Here is a 19,555-nt window from a genome sequence, read left to right on the forward strand (position 1 = left end):
AGCCGCCCCTGATCCGGGAAATAGAGAGGAAAAGAGGAGAGAGAGGTCAGTGGAAGGAGAGAGAAAGGGTTGAGGGGGAGGAGGAAGTGTTACTGAGAGGATGCCGAGAAGGGAGATATCACAGAGAGGGTGGGAATGGAGGGATTAGAATAATTAGAATGAAGAGTGAGAAAGAGATGAGAGGATCAGAGGAGAGTGATCACCAGAGGACAACAGAGATGTTATAACAGTGTTATAACAGGCACAAGTGGAAACAAAGAGACACTCCCTACTTACCCACAAAGCTTTGCTTCTTGGTCTCCCATAGCGGAGCCGCCCGCACACCGTTGGCGACCAGGGCAAAAAATGCCTTCTTCACCTGAAGGTTGAATAGAGAGAGAGAACATGGTGTCTATGGCTAGTGTAGGGAGAAGACTACAGGTTCAACACAGACAGAGAACATTGTGTCTATATATAGTGTAGGGAGAAGACTACAGGTTCAGCACAGACAGAGAACATTGTGTCTATATATAGTGTAGGGAGAAGACTACAGGTTCAACACAGACAGAGAACATTGTGTCTATATATAGTGTAGGGAGAAGACTACAGGTTCAACACAGACAGAGAACATTGTGTCTATATATAGTGTAGGGAGAAGACTACAGGTTCAGCACAGACAGAGAACATTGTGTCTATATATAGTGTAGGGAGAAGACTACAGGTTCAACACAGACAGAGAACATTGTGTCTATATATAGTGTAGGGAGAAGACTACAGGTTCAACACAGACAGAGAACATTGTGTCTATATATAGTGTAGGGAGAAGACTACAGGTTCAGCACAGACAGAGAACATTGTGTCTATATATAGTGTAGGGAGAAGACTTCAGGTTTAGCACAGACAGAGAACATTGTGTCTATATATAGTGTAGGGAGAAGACTTCAGGTTTAGCACAGACAGAGAACATTGTGTCTATAGGTAGTGTAGGGAGAAGAAAAGAAAATATGACATCTATGGCTATTGCACAGTAGCCTGCAACTGTTCCACCATATAATGCTACGACACACTAGCATGCTAACATGCTATCGCTATGTCTCATGCTATCACACACTAGCATGCTCTTACGTCTCCATAGTCTCTGCAGTAAATGTAAAACATTCATGAGCTTCTTTTCTCTGACTCATGTTAAGACATGAAAGTTTAATCATCTTATGGAGCCATAATAAAAATGTTCCCTCTCAATACCCAGAGATGGAAAGAGTAATGAAATATCCAAGTAGAAGTACTGTTACTCAAAGTCAAAAAGTAGGCCATTAAAAAGTACTCAAGTAAAAGTAATTTGCATTACTTCCAAAATGAAACATTTGCCTTGATTATTGCAATTTATCATCATCAAAATTAAATCTCATAACCGATCATCGTTCAGATTTTGTGGACAGTTTGGTTTCTTTGGCCTGTTTAGGCGCGATGCTTGTTGAGTATCACTTGGCACAACTGCTATTTTTTTGGGCTAAAAACCTGCCCTTAACAGAGGCCGGGAAAATGCTGGTATGATTCTGCTTTGGATATCACTGTGATGGATTGTACTCTGTAATGGATGATTAAAAAAAGTAGAGAAGTAGAATACTTTATTCAAAACCTACTCAAGTAAAAGTAAACTGACAAACCTTCAAAAATAAGTCCTTGAAATATCTACTGAACTGCAGTAATGTGAGTAGTTTAGGTAAGAGGCACTTTCCACCTCTGTCAATACTGTATGTCAGAGATCAGATGATCCACAAGCTGGTCCTATCACATCTACTCTAATAGGAGGGGTTATGGTCATTAAAAAGGGCCTACTGAGATTTACATGGTGGATTAAATTAGACAATACTCTCGCCCAGATTAAACATTTCATTTTGATTGCAATCGTCTGTAGAGTCAGAGATTAGATCAGGGCTGCTGATGTTAACACAGCAGTGATCAGCTCTACGAGGGACCATCTTGAACACAGGAATGTCAAAACGTATAAGACACTGTAGAAGAGTTTAGAATCACAGAGAGATGGTCTCAGGTGGTCCAGTCTAGCACCACGGCCTACAGTGCACACATACTGTAAGCCAATGTCGGCATGGGTTTCGATTCCAGCCCATGCCCTGCTGACATGCCCTCTCCTCCTTACTTCCTGTCTTTCTCTACTGTCTCTGTCCAATAAAAACTGAAAAACAGCTGGAGGAGGTAGAAATCGGAGGACTCATTGTAATGCATGGAATGAAATGAGGAATGGTATCAAACGTAGTTGATTTAAAACTGCTTGGCCAGATGAGAGGGGTTGAGTTCATAAAAAAATAACTACTGTACGTTACAGTCAGGGTTGGGGCTAGGTCTAGCTCTAAACTAAGCAAACAGTCGTGAAGACTGACAATGTCAACAGTGTTGGTTTGCACTTGGTAGAGACAATAAGCAATGGGAGTGGAATATTGTGCGCTTACCTGAAGTGTCGTGTCAAAGACCACGAGCTTGGAGCTGGTGGGAACTATGTCATAGCACTTGTGTGACTTCATAAAGCGCATGTAGATGTCCCTCTCTGATTCTTCAACAGCTGGGGAGGAGAATCACAGAGAGGTTGAGTGGAAACAAGCAGACTGAGCAAATGCAGCCCAACAGAGCTGAGAGGAAGCAGCTACGGTGCCCTGCGTAAGTAATGGGACAGTGAAGCATGTTTTCTTCTTTTGGCTCTACACTCCAAAGGTTTGGATTTGAAAACAAAGAACTACTATTGGTAGAGGTTGAAGCGGCTCATCTTCTATGTGATGGGATTTTTGTACATATTGGTTTCACCATTCCGATATTACAACACTTTTTTTATGCATAGTTATTGGTGTCTGTCAACATGAGGACCAAAGAGGCGTCAATGAAAGTCAGAGAAGCCATTATGAGGCTGAAATATCAGAAAAAATTAATCAGGAACATAGCCAAAACCTTAAACGTACCAAAAAGCGCTGGTGAGCTCAGAAATCGCACAAGACTTATACAGAGGATGACCGAAGAATGCTCATCATGATTAAAAAAACAAGAAAAAAAACAACTGTCCCACGTCAGGAACACTGTCCGCTGAAGACTTCACCAGCAGAACTACAGAGGCTTCACTGCAAGGTGCAAACCACTAGTCATCCACAAAAACAGGGTGGTCTGTTAACATGTACATTAACATTAACACGTACCAGAGTGATGGCAAGATTAAAGTGTGGAGAAAAAATGTAACTGCCAAATCTGTGAAATATGGTTGGAACTGGAACTGGCTAACTTGTCTTCATTGATGATGAATTCTGAAGTGTACAGAAATACATTGTCAGAACAAGTACAAGCAAATGCCTCCAAACTCATTGGACGGTGCTTCATCATACAGCAGGAGAATGACCCAAAACATACTGCCATAGCAACTAGGGAGTTTTTCAGGGCCAAAAAGTGGAAAGTTGTTGACTGGCCAAGTCAATCTCCAAATTTAAATCCTGTTGAACATGCATTCAATTTGCTGACGAGGAGATTTAAGGCAAAACATCCTCAAAACACTTTTTGTCAACAGGATTGTCAACCAAATACTAAACACGAGTGCTTAATTTAGAAATTTGCATAGCATAGAGGGCACTCAATTCTAAAGGCCCTGAACACAATGACCATGTCTGCTGTCCAAAATCATGGCCTCATGGTCACACCCCCAAAATGAGCTGTAGCAATCCTCACAAAGCACTCTCCCAGTGGATTTCTCAGGGCGTCTGAGTATGTGGATTAGCCACTGAGCAGCGCTCTGGCAGTAGGCCATGTCAGCGACTCAGAGAGCTGAGTTACTGTAGAACAGAATGGACCTTTTGTTGTGGCTACAGCCAGTCGTATTCAACGAACCCTAGAGAGGGAATATATGAAAATTACATTTATGAAAAAATAACTTTAAATGGATGTTCTGTGCTTTTTAAATCCCTTTATCCTACGTTATGTAAAGCTCAACTGAGTTATGATATCTAGGCTATTACCATTAGTATTAAATATTATATAATGTTACGTAATTGGATCTGCAACAGATCATTCTCTCTCCGCCGTGCTGGACAAAGCTGATGATTGAGAGAGAGGAGTGGATGACACGGACAGTGTAGGGTGGGGGAGACACTCAGAGGATGAGTGAGTCTCAGAGGGCTGTAGTTTGTTAAAGTTGTAGTTCATGGGCAGCTGGTCTCTGATTCAACATCAGGAACCAATAGTTGAAGAGGTTAGAGATATTCCTAAATGTTTAGATGAATCTCCTTATTTGCAGGGAAATTCCATCTAAACATAGTTGTCTACCATAGTTATTATTTTACAGCCACAGCCTAATTTAATACCCTACCTGTATATATGCATGTCTGTCTGTCTGTGTGTGTGTGTGTGTGTGTGTGTGTGTGTGTGTGTGTGTGTGTGTGTGTGTGTGTGTGTGTGTGTGTGTGTGTGTGTGTGTGTGTGTGTGTGTGTGTGCGTGCGTGGTAGCACCACTATGCTCCACTGGCTAGACGCCTATTGGTCTTAGCCAAGCACACCATCACTATACAGCTGGAGGCTAGAGCCAACAGGTTTATGAGGATGACGATAAACACCATCCCTTCCAACATGGACGGAATCCCCCTCGCACCTTAACGTCCATCCCCGCCTCCCCCTGCCACCTCTGAAATAGTCGACTACACACAGACGGAGTTGTCGGTTCCCAATAGAAAACTGACAAAATAAAATATCTGGATGTGTTTAAACCAGTTCTTTCTCTCTAAGCCGAGTGATTCTAAAGCCGTTCGCATTCATTATGTTGACAACTGTGTTGTAGACAGTTGTCTGACTAGCGTATCATAGAAACATCTACATCATATATTTCGGATTGCCTATTTCGGATAGCGTACACTGTCACTGATGATCGCAACAACCATGAGGGCATAAGGCTATGTCCATGTTCTTGCAGGCTTCCCTGGCATACACACATAACGACAGTATGATAAAGCAGCACTCACAGAAACCGGTCAATATGGTCACATCGAGTATTGTAACACCGGCACATGTTATAAATACATTTCCAACGACATGCGACTCGTGGCTTACCTTCATCTTCTTGATCTAGTTTTTCCAGCATGCCTTCGGCTGCGAAACCGCGATGAACCTGTCGAAAGATGCAGAAAATAGTGAACAGTGTCCCTGCCCTCTCTCTCACTACGTTACGCTACGGTTACGGGATACCGGCAGGCAAGCAGGCGGCACAGAGACGAGAGCGGCGACGCGGTTGGTTTTCCTGGACACGCACAGGGAAATATTGGAAGTGTAGCTCGGGTAACGTTCATGGATATATCTGTAACCCTGCTTCGCTACCATAAAACCAGGTCGCCCCTCGTTTGACGTGGATCTTGAACCCTAACACGAATGATAGACATACTGACTAACGCTTTCGAAAACGACCAAAACCTGTCTGACTCCGACCGATTCTCTCGGGTGGTTTTCAGAGATGAGTATCTCTCTCTTGGTGTATAGTCCAGTGTGAATAGCTTCACCTACAAGCCCATTCTCAGGCAGGTTTCATTCTCGACGTCGTGCCGACGTTTAGGACGATTAATAGGACCACCGTGCCCGTTTTACCCGTTGCCCATCCTCTTTTCGGGTTCAGTGGAACATTCCACTTTGCCGCAGCCGCAGTGAACGACAGACTGGAGCAGTGAGCTCGTCTGGGACACCGAGGCACAGATCTGTTGAACATATCGACCGTCTAAACCGCTCTCCGTTTCCATTTCCAGTCTCATGTGTAAATGCACATGTTTTAACGCTCTGTGAAACTGCGTTATGGTGGCAGGGCCTTCATTTCTCTGGAGCTAAACCAATGAAATTCACAGCTACTGACTGACTCAGACTCTGATGATAATGATGATGATGATGATGATGATGGCAACTATGATAATGATGATGATAGTTTTTTATTTTCAAAATCATTATGTCTAGGTCTACATGTCATGAGTAAAAAGCGACAGCACCATTTCTATCAATGATCTATTTCCAAAAACAGGAGGGAGTGGTGTTCCTACCGGTGGAGAAGCGACAGCGATAGGGGCGGAGGAGGGTGTGTGTGGTGGTTTGGCAGAGGCCAGACTGAAGCGCAGCCCGGTGTCCGGGGGGGAGGAGTAGGAGCGTAGCCGAGCCTCCGGCCTCTCCGGCTCGCTGTGGTACGCCTCCAGAGGGAAGGGCCGGGGGCATGGGCGCTGTCTGCTGGGCAGCAGGGCCTCCAGGGGGAAGGGTGGGGGTCTGGTGGGCTGTTGGGTGGGAGGGGTGGAAGAGGGGGACGGGACCGCCGACGCTGAGGAGAGAAGTAACAGATACAGGATTAGACTGTCAGGGTGAACAAGACACGGTGGGTTTCATGGTTTCTACTGCTGCGTTTTCAAATCTACCCCCTAGCCCCTTCCTCTCTACCCCCTAGCCCCTACCTCTCTACCTCCTGAGCCATGTGACAGTAAATGAGCCATGTGACAATAAAATCTTGATGGTTAAAAGTGACAGAAACTAATTTCCGTCTTATGGCTGTGAAAAGATCCAGATAGTTTCACCCTGCAAGGGCAGACCTGCCCCCCCCCTTTGTTTTAACGCTGTGTGCATCACTCTACACTCTCCATATCTGATGATGCTGCACGCACTAGATCTAGTCTCCTGTCTAAGTATCCCTGTGCAACTTGGAAGCAACCACTTACAAGGGGAATAGGGGGGGGGGGTACACTTTGCCTGTTCCAGTCAGTGGGCAAAATACAGCTGACAGATAATGAACAAATAATTCATGATCATAAAACGTGAGCTTAAAAATTCTGACTTAAGAATTCAAGTCATTCAGTCATTACTCTCTCTCTCTCTCATTACTGGAGAAAGTCATGAGGGAAACAACCGGTCTGATATGAAACCACCTGCAGCAGAATGTCTCTCACACTGTCAACACACAGCATGGTTGAAAAAAAAAAGAAAAAGAAAAAGAGTCATGGTGAGAAATAACCATGGCAACAAAGAGAGAGAGAGGGGGAGGAAGGGAGCAAGAGGGAGAGAGAGGGAGGAAGGGAGAGCAAGACAGAGAGAGAGAGGGAGGGAGAGGGAGGGAGGGAGAGAGGGAGTTCTAAAGGTGACCATCTGTGACAGTGTCGGTGAGGTGACAACCAGAGGTAAGAGTGATATGTGAGGTGTCCCAGTGTGGTCTGCAGGGAGGGCGGGGCGGGGAGGGGCGGTGTGAATGAAATAGGGGACAATCTGACAGTCCTCTCTGTACTTGTCACTCCAGTCCTGGCTAGGAGTCATTCTGAGAGTAAACGTGAGAATTACAGCTAGACATTGGGACGTCGTCAATATATCCACATATAGCTCAAAGTTAGCTCTTTGATGGACCACGTTAAGCTGCCATTGGGGGTGAAATGGTAATTCATACACGTGTGCATACACACACACACACACACACACACACACTCTCCACTTGAGAATGAGAGCTAGTCCAGCCCTGTTCGTTCCCTCCTCCTCTCCCTGTAGCTCTGTTGTCCTCACCTCCTCTCTGTTCCAGCTTTCACCAAATGAGTTACTTTGCACAGCCTCCCCCCCATCATGTGCAGCTGTGTGTGTGTGTGTGTGTGTGTGTGTGTGTGTGTGCAGGCATCCTTCACAGCCTATCTGTGACAGCAACAGGCTATTTTAAAGAGACCACACACGCACACACACGCACATGCACGCACGTACACACACACACACACACACACACACACACACTTAACCACAGGCTAAAGGATAGGTGTGCTACGTTTGGTACGACCTGCTAGCAGTAAACAGAGCGTGGGTGTGGAGACCACCCGCGCAGGTCATTTGGTTCAGCAAGATTATCACAAACAGTACTTCTGGTAATCACAGAAGATTTGGAACGAACACAATAGAGTAGTCTTATAGTAATACTGTACAGTCATAATTCAGTGAATACACTACCTCATCTCCTACAGTATCTAGTAGGTTTTCGGTATAGTCTCAATGAAATACATACCATAGTATGGGAGTGTGTGTGTGTGTGTGTGTGTGTGTGTGTGTGTGTGTGTGTGTGTGTGTGTGTGTCTCCTTTACCTTTGGACCTGTATTTTTATGATTCACATAAACCTTTTGATATGCCCTTGTAACTCCCAAGTAGGACATAGATGTATGTGTGTGTGTGTGTGTGTGTGTGTGTGTGTGTGTGTGTGTGTGTGTGTGTGTGTGTGTGTGAGGAAGAGAGAGAGAGAGATATCACTATTTCACTACGTATCATCAAAGCAAAAGCAAGCTTTTAAACAAAGGTGAATGATGTGAGTCTGAGCAGAGGCCTGTTCTCTTCTTGGAGGAAGGTGGTGGGAGAGGTGGCTTGTAGGAGCATTTTAGGGGGATATTTATAGAAAATGGAGTTTGAGGCACCAGGGAGTGAGTGAGTGTGTGTATGTGTGTGTGTGTGTGGGGGGGGGGGTTGGTTCTACTCAGAGGCTATTGTTGTCACCAAGGAGAATGAACCAACAGCACAGCTACACTGTAATTACACTAAGCTCTTTAGGCCTTTCTATAAGCTACAGTCGATGATTAATTTCAACAACAAAGAGATCAAAGAATCAACTGAAACTGAACTTCCAGTTCCTAAACAAGGTTTATGCCCCCCAATGTGCCCCCACTCAGTAATGACCTCTCCTCTACCTTTTCCCATACCTCCCATCAGGGGAGGCTGGTGGAGGTAGAAATTGGAGGACGGCTCATTGCAATGGTTGGAAGAGAATGAGGAATGTATTTGATACCATATCTCATTCCATATACAGAGCCCTGCGTATGTCATGGGTCAGTGAAGCAGTTTTTTTCTCATTTTGGCTCTATACTGAAATCATTTATTTGAGGGTATTTGTGTACATATTGGTTTCACCATTTAGAAATGACAACACTTTTTATACACAGTCCCCCTGTTTCAGGGCACCAAAAGTAATGGGACAATTCGCTTGAGAGGGGTTTCTGGTATATTGGGTGTGTTCTGTCACATCATTTGTGCAGGCATAAGAGAGATATCAATGTCTTGTATTGATTCTAGGCTTTGTGTTTGCCTTTAGAGTTGCTATTGATGAAAATTAAATGAAAATCAATAGTTTGGAATATCATTAAATACATTTTTTTTTTTTTTTAAAGAACATTTAAAAAAAGCACTGGTGAATTCAGCAATCATGAACAGGCTGGTAGGCCAAAGAAGAAGTCTACAGTAGATGACCAAAGAATGCTCACCATAATTAAGAAAAACCCCAAAACAACTGTCCCACAGATCAGGAACACTCTCCAGGACGTAGGCGCGAATGCGTCAGAGACTACCATCCACGGAATACATCACTAGTTGAATTACAGAGGCTTCAAAGCAAGGCGCAAACCACCAGTTAAACTCAAAAAGGATAGTTAGGTCAGATTGCTAAAACTGAAGATGGCTGCAGTACAGGCCTGGCAGAGCATCACCAGAGAAGATACCCAGCGTCTGGTGGGGTCAATGAGTCGCAGACTTACATTAGGCAGTTATTACATGTAAAGGATTGTCGACCAAATACTAAGCATGAGTACTTAATTTGGACATTTGATAAATCTCTCCCATCACTTTTGGGTACCCTGAAAGGGGGACTATGCATAAAAAGTGTTGTAATTTCTGAATGGTAAAACCAATATGTACACAAATACTATAAAATCGGAACCCAAACAATAGGTTCCGAGACCTACTAAGAATACAGACTAACATATTATTTTATGACCACTAGATGTCCGTAGAGACAGCCATTGTACTACTACTCTATGAGGCCTGTGTGTGTGTGTGTGTGTGTGTGTGTGTGTGTGTGTGTGTGTGTGTGTGTGTGTGTGTGTGTGTGTGTGTGTGCGCGCGCGCGCTCGTGTGTGCATGAGAGTCCTTGGAAACCTTTAAAGATTCTTTTCAAATTAGGGGAAGTAGTTTTCTTTGTAATTGTGTAACATTCTGTGAGGAAGTGGAGCTCTGTCTCAGCTTATTTGCCTTTTCTGTGCCTGCCCCTTTCGATGGCCAGGCTGTGCTCACTAATTCTGTACATTATCAAGGTTTTTCATAATTTAAAAAACATCCTACATGGCTCTCCCCATACAATCACAGTTCATTTAGGGGAGGGAGCCCTCTATGGAAATAACTCTATTATCCCTCCCTATCCAATCCTCTCACATCTCCGCAAGTGTGCATGGGGCGTTGATTGGAGATCTGATGACACACACAGCTCTCCCGTGGAGTTGGTAGTGGTGTGTCTGGGTCGCGTCAATCAACATGGTGTGTAATAGATTCCTATTCAAATCAGGGACCCTACAAAGGGACCCTACAAAGACAAGGGTATTCATTCCTAAATCACATGAGCTATTAGCTTTGCACTCAGATGGAATAAATTCAACTTATTGACTAACTTGTTGAAGAAATGTTTGCATTTCAGCTCATTTTAGGAGGGCATTGGATGTGTAGACTTTTGCAAGGAGGTCTTCTTTCTTTTTTTATAAATTACAGATTTTTGTATTTGACTTTGAAAATGTCCAGTAGGCTGTGTCGAACAGTGGGAAAAAACATCCTTATTTAATGTGTTTTGATTTCAGGCTCTGGGGCAACACAAAGTGAATATTTTGAAAGCAGGTGTAGACTTTCCATAGTCACAGTAATGTGTAAATGGAAGCTGTACTCCTGTCAACTGTCCTCTCATTTAAGATGTCCTAAACTATGTACTTAGAAGTTAATAGAGCTTCAAATTTGTCAATAATAGATGAAACTTTAGATTAAATCCTCAGCATACAACCAAGTAATAGCTCAAACTAGAAAAATAAGTTCCAGAAGAAACTTTACACAGTCTATTGTGTACTATTCTGGTGTGTAAAAAGTGAAGGGTTTTGAATACCTTCCGAAGCCAATGTATGTAGCTGCTTCTGCACATGTGCGCAATACATTTTCTCTGTCAATGAGCTCCCTCTCTGTCAAGTTTTCTTAACCGGAAAAAAAGAAATATTCTCAAAAATGTGTCTGTATGCACCTACAATCTCAAACAAATGAAATGTACTATTACAGTTGTAACGATTAAAAGAAGCACAATCGTACGTAAAACCATTTATCCGTTGTGGATAGCATTCATTTTGAGGTGGAATATCTGAATTAGCCTAATAATATCACATATACCTTCAAAGTTGCAACAGTAGGCTACGCTTATCATGTAAAACGTGTATTCGTATAAATGTATATCCTGGCCAAAAGACGAACTGGAGCGTATCTAAAAACGCGCATGCCGCACCATTCTTGGCGCACACTACAGCGAGGGACTTCACGTCCTGTCCTAGTTTGTAACAGTGAAACTATGCTATGACTTTGCTGCCGGCCTCCTCAAAAAACCTTTTAGAGACTGGCTTTGACCTTGCGAAAACAGTAACGGGCAGGGAAATTAACACCATCAAAGCCACGCACAAGGGCGGAACGTGAAATGTTGTAGTGATCACAGCGTCATTCCAAATCACCTCCGCTACAGTTATTTTCTTCTGCCCCCAGTCTGATTAATGATGGATTTTAATATAACACATGACACGACTCTTATGTCTTTTATGCTTTTTTCTGTGACATATTCTTATTCTTTAATCAATCAAATATTGACAGTGTTATTCCCATTTATGTCAGACAGTATTGTCAGACAACTTGAACTTTTGACCTATGTTTGTTTGTGTACATTATATAGAAATAAGGTGCGCGTTACCATGGATATCGACGCGGCACTTTTCCACATGTCATCTATTATGACGAAAAGTTCCAGAATCTTTGGATACGCGGCAACAAACTCAGAATCAGAACTATTTCTTTGTTGTTTCCTACGGATTCAATCTAAAAAGCTTTTACCGACAAACTTGGATCTCTATGAATTTATAAGCAAACACAAAGGAATATCTACAATGAAAAGCGTGAGTAATATTTTTGTATCACCATAATCTCAGCAAGTTTCCTCCAGTTATTGTTGGACAAATAGCCTAGAAAAATGTGAATGTCAAAATTGATGGGTAGCCTAATTGGCCTTGATAGATGGTAGGCCATTCAAAATAATGTGCCCCAAAGTTGACATTGTTACTCCCAGAGAAAAAATAATTTAAAGTTGGGTAATTTCTATGCTTGTTAATTTAGAATGATCTTTCCCCACTGTCAGATAAGAAGAAAGCGCAAGTCAAAGAAGAAACCTGGTCTTCAGGGGAGCAGTGGCCCAACAGACAAGTCCCTGGTCTCCAAAGGGAACAGCCCAGCCACAGCTCTGCCTCTTTTCACTCCTGACCAACTGAACAACCCTGATGTGCACCGCTCCTCGAAGGCCAAAAAGACAGTGGTCCAGTGGGAGTCCTTCCAGGTTGTGGACCCCAATAACCCCAGTGCCATCAGGCTGATCCTGAAGAGGGTTCGATATCAAGACACTTATCAGAAGGCTGGGTCCCGTCCCCAGATATCCCAGCAGGCCACACAGTGCCCAGGCCTGTCCCAGAATGCTCAGCAGCAGAGGCATGGGGAGGGCAGTGCCAGACAGGTGCCAGGCAGTCTTCCCTGCAACCTGACAGGGCAGGGGCTGGTCAAGAGTCCCCCCGCTAGAGAGAGAAGGTATCACCAGTTTCCCAGGCCTAAATGGGTCATCAAGACCCTCAGAATGCTCCCTGGGAAGATGCGACGGAGGCTGATAGCCAATGGTAGACCCCCCAATGGAAATGGCAGCAAGAAGCGCAAGAGAGCAGCCGACCAGAGTGAAGCAGGAGACGTCAGCAGCTCAGCCAAACGCTCCCGCACGAGCCAGCCCGGCAAGAAAAGGAGGAGAGCACGCAAGCGTGTGCACAACAATGGCATTTAAGTGACACTCACACGCACACACACACACACACACACACACACTCCAACACACACCCTCCCCACAACTCCAACACACCCTTCCAACTCATCCTTCCACACACACACGCCTCCCTTCACCACCAAACGCCCCACCATTCCCATTCCCCACCCCCAGACACACACTCCCTGACCTGACCCCCCTCCCCTTCCACAAACACACACAAATCACATACACTCCCTCCCTTTCTTCAACAGAAAAAGAATAATAAATTGGCTATTTTCATTTGAAGTTGTGAATTTCTGTCTTTTTTTATGCATTCCAATGTAATTTCTGCATTGGCCGCTTGGACCAAAAGCCATCCCTCTTTAAGGAAAAGGGAACAACCATGATATTAGACAAGCAGGACTATAGGAACAAGGGAGAAATGAAGTCTGTTACGCTGCGTCGGAGAGAGTCAGGAGGATATTGGACACTTGAGTGCTGCCTGGTTAGTTGAGTCACAAAGTGACTGTGTTGGGTGTCAGAGTAAAATCACTGGTCTGTCTGGTCTAGGCTGAGCTAGGTCAAGCTCACAGCTCACATTGTTCACTCCATCTTACACCACTGAAACATTTACAGAGCTGTCTTACACCACCATAGCTGACCAATACAAACAGAGGCTAAGTCATGAGTCGCTTTAATCTGACCAGATCAGTTGATAAGATGACGTTAAGTTACTTTATTTGAATTTCATAGCCTACTTGAAACACAAGCACACCTGGACTGACTTCCTCCAGACTCCCTTCCAGTTAACAATTACTAGCATTCTAAAGTGAACCTAGGTGCTCAGTAATTGTGGCAGAGCATACAATGCAATCACACACGGTCATTTCATTGAAATGCTATGCCACAATTCTGGAACATATTTTGCCTGAAATCTAGAAACAGCATATTGTCAAGATGTGATTTTACAGTATGTGTTTGTTTGGTTCATTGTCATTTCATTTTTTGATCAGATAATTTGCTGTGGTGTATTGTCTCTTTAGGTTTTGTTTTGAGTGTGTTAGAATTTGTGTGTTGACTCAAATTGATGGAATGTTTTGGTCCTGAGGTACTATTGTGTTGGAGCAAGTGAGTGAACTGAACCGCTGTTGGGAGTGTGGAGCAAAAAGAAGAAAAAAGGCTTCACTGTCCCTTTACTTATGCAGGTCACTCTATATACTGCACCTTCCATTCTGTGTAATGAGTCTGTTTGGTGGTGAGATTTGAGAGCACGGGGCAGTCCTTAGTGTGGTACAGTACAGTTGGAATGTGTAGGTGTGATGGTTAAAAGCTGCAGTACTGCTATAGTGATGTTCAGAGACCTACTGAGAATAAAGACTAACATATTAAACACCAGGGTCTTTTTATGACCATTAGATGTCCCTAGAGACAGCCATTGTACTAGTACTCTTTGAGGCCTGTGTGTGTGCGTGCGTGCGTGCGTGCGTGTGTGCATGCGTGCGTGCGTGCATGCATGCATGAGAGACCTTGGAAACCTTTAAAGATTTCTTTTCAAATATGGGGAAGTAGTTTTATCAAATTTCTTTGTAATTGTCACATTTTGTGTGGAAGTGAAGTCCCCTTTGAGGCCTGTGTGAGTGTGAGTGTGAGTGTGAGTGTGAATGTGAGTGTGTGTGTGTGTGCGTGTGTGTGTGTGTGTGTGTGTGTGTGTGTGTATAACAGCCTACTGTAACCCTCTATAATAACCTCTATAACAGCCTATTGTAACCCTCTATAATAACCTCTATAACAGCCTACTGTAACCCTCTATAATAACCTCTATAACAGCCTATTGTAACCCTCTATAATAACCTCTATAACAGCCTACTGTAACCCTCTATAATAACCTCTATAACAGCCTACTGTAACCCTCTATAATAACCTCTATAACAGCCTACTGTAGCCCTCTATAATAACCTCTATAACAGCCTACTGTAACCCTCTATAATAACCTCTATAACAGCCTACTGTAACCCTCTATAATAACCTCTATAACAGCCTACTGTAGCCCTCTATAATAACCTCTATAACAGCCTACTGTAACCCTCTATAATAACCTCTATAACAGCCTACTGTAACCCTCTATAAGAACCAAAACTGTCAAATGGTAAAACCGCTGCTGTTGGTGACCTTGAGCCTGGAACTGCTCCAGATCTGATCTGACAAGAATTCCTCTCCTGCTGGCAATCTCTGAATAAATAATAACTCTTAAAACACTCATGAATTCACAGAGGTGTGTGTGTGTGTGTGTGTGTGTGTGTGTGTGTGTGTGTGCGCGTGTGCGTGCGTGTGTTATAGTTACAGTGACAGCACTACACAGATATATCTAATGCCTGGTTCACATACTGTACAATGTCTGAGTGGGGAGTAAATGACTCTCCCTGCTCAGCTGTGAACTCAACCTGTTCTGGTAGGCAGTAGCTGTTCTGGTAGGCAGTAGCTGTTCTGGTAGGAACAATGTAGCAGTCTCATGGCTATTCTCACACACACACAGACACACAGACACACACACACGTCTATACTAGGCCAAGCTAGGCTAGGCTTTGTGGAGGTTGTACCCAGTGTACTTTTCACTCTACACTCTGGTATAAAGCAGTACACTTGTATGACCACTAGATGTCCCTAGAGACCATTGTACTAGTACATTTGGATGTGTCCGAGAATAGCCTCCTAATAATGGGGAATTAATTAAGAGAGACACTTATCAAACAACATTTCAATCAGTAGGATAAACACCCTCTAACATGAACAGAGAAAAACTACAAACAACGCATGCAGGGCAGATATCCACGAATAATACAAATTGAAAAAAAGAGCAATGAAGTATTAGAAACACCTAAAAAACAGTGACCACCTCTCATACAGTTTCCAAACGCTGCAATGCAATTTTGTTTTCAAATGCGTTGGCAATATTTACAAAAGTACTTCATGCCAATAAAGCACCAGACAGACAGACAGACAGACAGGCAGACAGACAGGCAGACAGACAGGCAGACAGACAGGCAGACAGACAGGCAGACAGACAGGCAGAGAGAAAAACAGACAGTCAGGGAGAGGGATAGGGATAGGGAGAGAGAAAGAGAGAGAGAGAGAGAGTGAGAGAGAGAGAGAGAGAGAGAGAGAGAGAGAGAGAGAGAGAGAGAGAGAGTTGAGAGTGAGAGAGAGAGAGAGAGAGAGAGAGAGAGGGGGGTTTGTTATATAAGCCAGAGGGGGTTCTAGTGTAAAAAACACTGGTGGCAGAGACCGTTATCACTGCACCGCCCACACAACTTCCCAAACACGACACACTGGCCTCTACACACAGTGTACGTTTTAACAAGCCCTCTTCAAACAGCTACCGGCTAGGTCTAACATTACCACAGTATGTTTGAATCCCTCTGATGTCTGCTGTTGAATTGTGGTTGTGGTTGCAGATGGACGGATGATGGAAAAGATGTGGGAGGAGAAGAGATGGCAAGAGATGAAGAGGGACGATGAGACTCAGACCAAATAACAGAGAGAATTCCCCCAGGCTAGCAAACCCTCTACCAGCATACAATACAACCACACACCATCTACCTACAGTACGCAGACGTGCCACTTTATTAGGTACACATTGCTAGTACTGGGTTAGACCCCCTTTTGTAGCCCATCTGCTTCAAGGTTCGACGTGTTGTGCGTTCAGAGATGGTCTTCTGCATACCTTGGTTGTAACAAGTGGTTATTTGAGTTACTGTTGCCTTTCTATCATCTCGAACTAGTCTGGCTGTTCTCCTCTGACATCTGGCATTAACAAGGCATTTTCGCCCAGAGAACTGCCGCTCACTGGATATTTTCTCTTTTTCGGACCATTCTCTGTAAACCCTAGAGATGGTTGTGCGTGAAAATCCCAGTCGATCAGCAGTTTCTGAAATACTCAGACCAGCCCGTCTGGCACCAACAACCATGCCATGTTCAAAGTCACTTAAATCACCTTTCTTCCCCATTCTGATGCTCGGTTTGAACTTCAGCAGGTCATCTTGACCATGTCTACATGCCTAAATGCAGTTGCTGCCATGTGATTGGCTGATTAGATATTTGCGTTACTAAGCAGTGTACCTAATAAAGTGGCCGGTGAGTGTATATCTATATATATGTGTGTGTGTGTGTGTGTGTGCATGCGTGCGTGCGTGCGTACGTGTGAATGTGTGTGAGTGTGTGTGTGCGCGTTTGTGAGTGAGTGAGTGAGCGTGTGCATGTGCGAGTGTGTGTGCTTGTTCTTACCTCTCCTAGCACGGGAAAAGAGTTTGATGCTGCCAGGTACGGAGGAGGTGGAGGCGGAGCCAGAGGCGGAGTCTCTGGCGGAGGAAGAGCGGAAGATTCCGGTGAAGCTGAGTCGTCGGGGGGACTTTTGGGGGGAGTCCTGGAGGTGGGAGGAGGGGGGGTAGGGGAAGATGGTTTTGGGGGATCCTGGGCTGTATTTGGTCCGGGCCGGGGCTGACTTAGGGCTGGAGGGGCGGCTGAACGGACCCCGGGAGAAGAAGCTTTTCGTGGGGCTGGCAGAGTGGCAGCTCCCCTCACCCTGTGGAACAAACACAGTGTTGGTGGTACTGAGAGAGATGTGTGTGTGTGTGGGTGTGTGGGTGTGTGTGTGTGTGGTGGGGGGAGGGGGGGGTCTGTGTGTGTGTGTGTGTGTGTGGGTGTGTGCGTGTGAGTGTGTGTGTGTGTGTGTGTGCGTGCATGTTCAATTTAACCCAAACCTATCATGGATGGAGAGAGAGAGAAAGAGGAGGAGGAAGAGAGAGATGGAAAGAGGGAGAGAGAGAGAGGAGAAGGAGGATAGAGAGGAAAATAGGAAGAGAGAGAGGAGAAGGAGAGAGGGAAAGAGGGAAGATATTGGATATAACAAATTCTATTCCAAGGTCCACGATCATGTTTTATTCCTATGATGTAAATTGGATAATCCTAGAAGTATTTCTAAATTCTCTGAGTAGCTCCTGTGCACAGTAGATGCAGAGTGAGTGAGTGAGTGTTATGTTCCAGACACTATCAGTTACATAACTGACACCTCAAACAAATGGCAGGGCTGATTCTATCTTGGCATCTATGAATATTAATTAGCATATGGTCTCTGTGGGTGGTATGACACCACACAGAAACCTTCCCAGTACAGCTCGATCAAAGACAAAGTTTACCGTTACGATAAGGCTATTACGACATGACAAATGTGAAATCTTAAACCTCTATATGTGTAAAAGGAGTATGAATTTTTATTTAACGTTTATTTCACCAGGTAAGACCAGGTGACTGAGAGCGTATTCTCTTTTGCAGCAGTACTACTACAGCTCTGTAAAAGTCCAACCTTTCAGTAATGACAGTGTAGCTGTATCTGTAGTACTGTAGCTGTAGTACTGTAGCTGTAGTACTGTAGCTGTGGTACTGTAGTATTGTAGCTGTGGTACTGTAGTTCTGTAGCTGTGGTACTGTTATACTGTAGCTGTGGTACTGTAGTACTGTAGCTGTGGTACTGTAGCTGTGGTACTGTAGTACTGTAGCTGTGGTACTGTAGTACTGTAGCTGTGGTACTGTAGCTGTGGTACTGTTATACTGTAGCTGTGGTACTGTAGTACTGTAGCTGTAGTACTGTAGCTGTGGTACTGTTATACTGTAGCTGTGGTACTGTAGTACTGTAGCTGTGGTACTGTAGCTGTGGTACTGTAGTACTGTAGCTGTGGTACTGTAGTACTGTAGCTGTGGTACTGTAGTAGTGGTACTGTAGTACTGTAGCTGTGGTACTGTAGTAGTGGTACTGTAGTACTGTAGCTGTGGTACTGTAGTACTGTAGTATTGTAGCTGTGGTACTGTAGTACTGTAGCTGTGGTACTGTAGTACTGTAGCTGTGGTACTGTAATATTGTAGCTGTGGTACTGTAGCTGTGGTACTGTAGCTGTGGTACTGTAGTACTGTAGCTGTGGTACTGTAGCTGTGGTACTGTAGTACTGTAGCTGTGGTACTGTAGTAGTGGTACTGTAGTACTGTAGCTGTGGTACTGTAGTACTGTGGTACTGTAGTACTGTAGTATTGTAGCTGTGGTACTGTAGTACTGTAGCTGTGGTACTGTAGATGTGGTACTGTAGTACTGTAGCTGTGGTACTGTAGCAGTGGTACTGTAGTACTGTAGCTGTGGTACTATAGTTGTAGTACTGTAGCTGTGGTACTGTAGTACTGTAGTATTGTAGCTGTGGTACTGTAGTACTGTAGTATTGTAGCTGTGGTACTGTAATACTGTAGCTGTGGTACTGTAGCTGTGGTACTGTAGTACTGTAGCTGTGGTACTGTAGTACTGTAGTACTGTAGCTGTGGTACTGTAGTACTGTAGCTGTGGTACTGTAGCTGTGGTACTGTAGTACTGTAGCTGTGGTACTGTAGTAGTGGTACTGTAGTACTGTAGCTGTGGTACTGTAGTACTGTAGCTGTGGTACTGTAGCAGTGGTACTGTAGTACTGTAGCTGTGGTACTGTAGTACTGTAGTACTGTAGCTGTGGTACTGTAGTACTGTAGCTGTGGTACTGTAGCTGTGGTACTGTAGTACTGTAGCTGTGGTACTGTAGTACTGTAGCTGTGGTACTATAGTAGTGGTACTGTAGTACTGTAGCTGTGGTACTGTAGTACTGTAGTATTGTAGCTGTGGTACTGTAGTACTGTAGCTGTGGTACTGTAGT

General features: G+C 44.2%; 1 protein-coding gene across 2 annotated transcripts in view; it reads right to left on the bottom strand.

Moving 5' to 3' along the window:
• The window catches only part of LOC310803863 (5'-AMP-activated protein kinase subunit gamma-2-like), a 39,990-nt gene that overhangs the window by 7,779 nt on the left and 12,656 nt on the right, over positions 1 to 19,555 (bottom strand). For both annotated transcript variants that reach the window (XM_083668809.1, XM_083668810.1), the window contains exons 3-7: positions 17,118 to 17,415; positions 6,042 to 6,310; positions 5,074 to 5,131; positions 2,451 to 2,560; positions 277 to 358 (exon numbers count right to left, since the gene is read on the bottom strand). In XM_083668809.1, coding sequence (XP_083524935.1) covers positions 277 to 358; positions 2,451 to 2,560; positions 5,074 to 5,131; positions 6,042 to 6,310; positions 17,118 to 17,415 — 817 coding nt within the window. The remainder of the gene's footprint in view (positions 1 to 276; positions 359 to 2,450; positions 2,561 to 5,073; positions 5,132 to 6,041; positions 6,311 to 17,117; positions 17,416 to 19,555) is intronic.

Source organism: Argentina silus (genome assembly GCF_951799395.1).
Source record: "Argentina silus genome assembly, chromosome: 1".
In the NCBI taxonomy this organism is placed as follows: domain Eukaryota; kingdom Metazoa; phylum Chordata; class Actinopteri; order Argentiniformes; family Argentinidae; genus Argentina; species Argentina silus.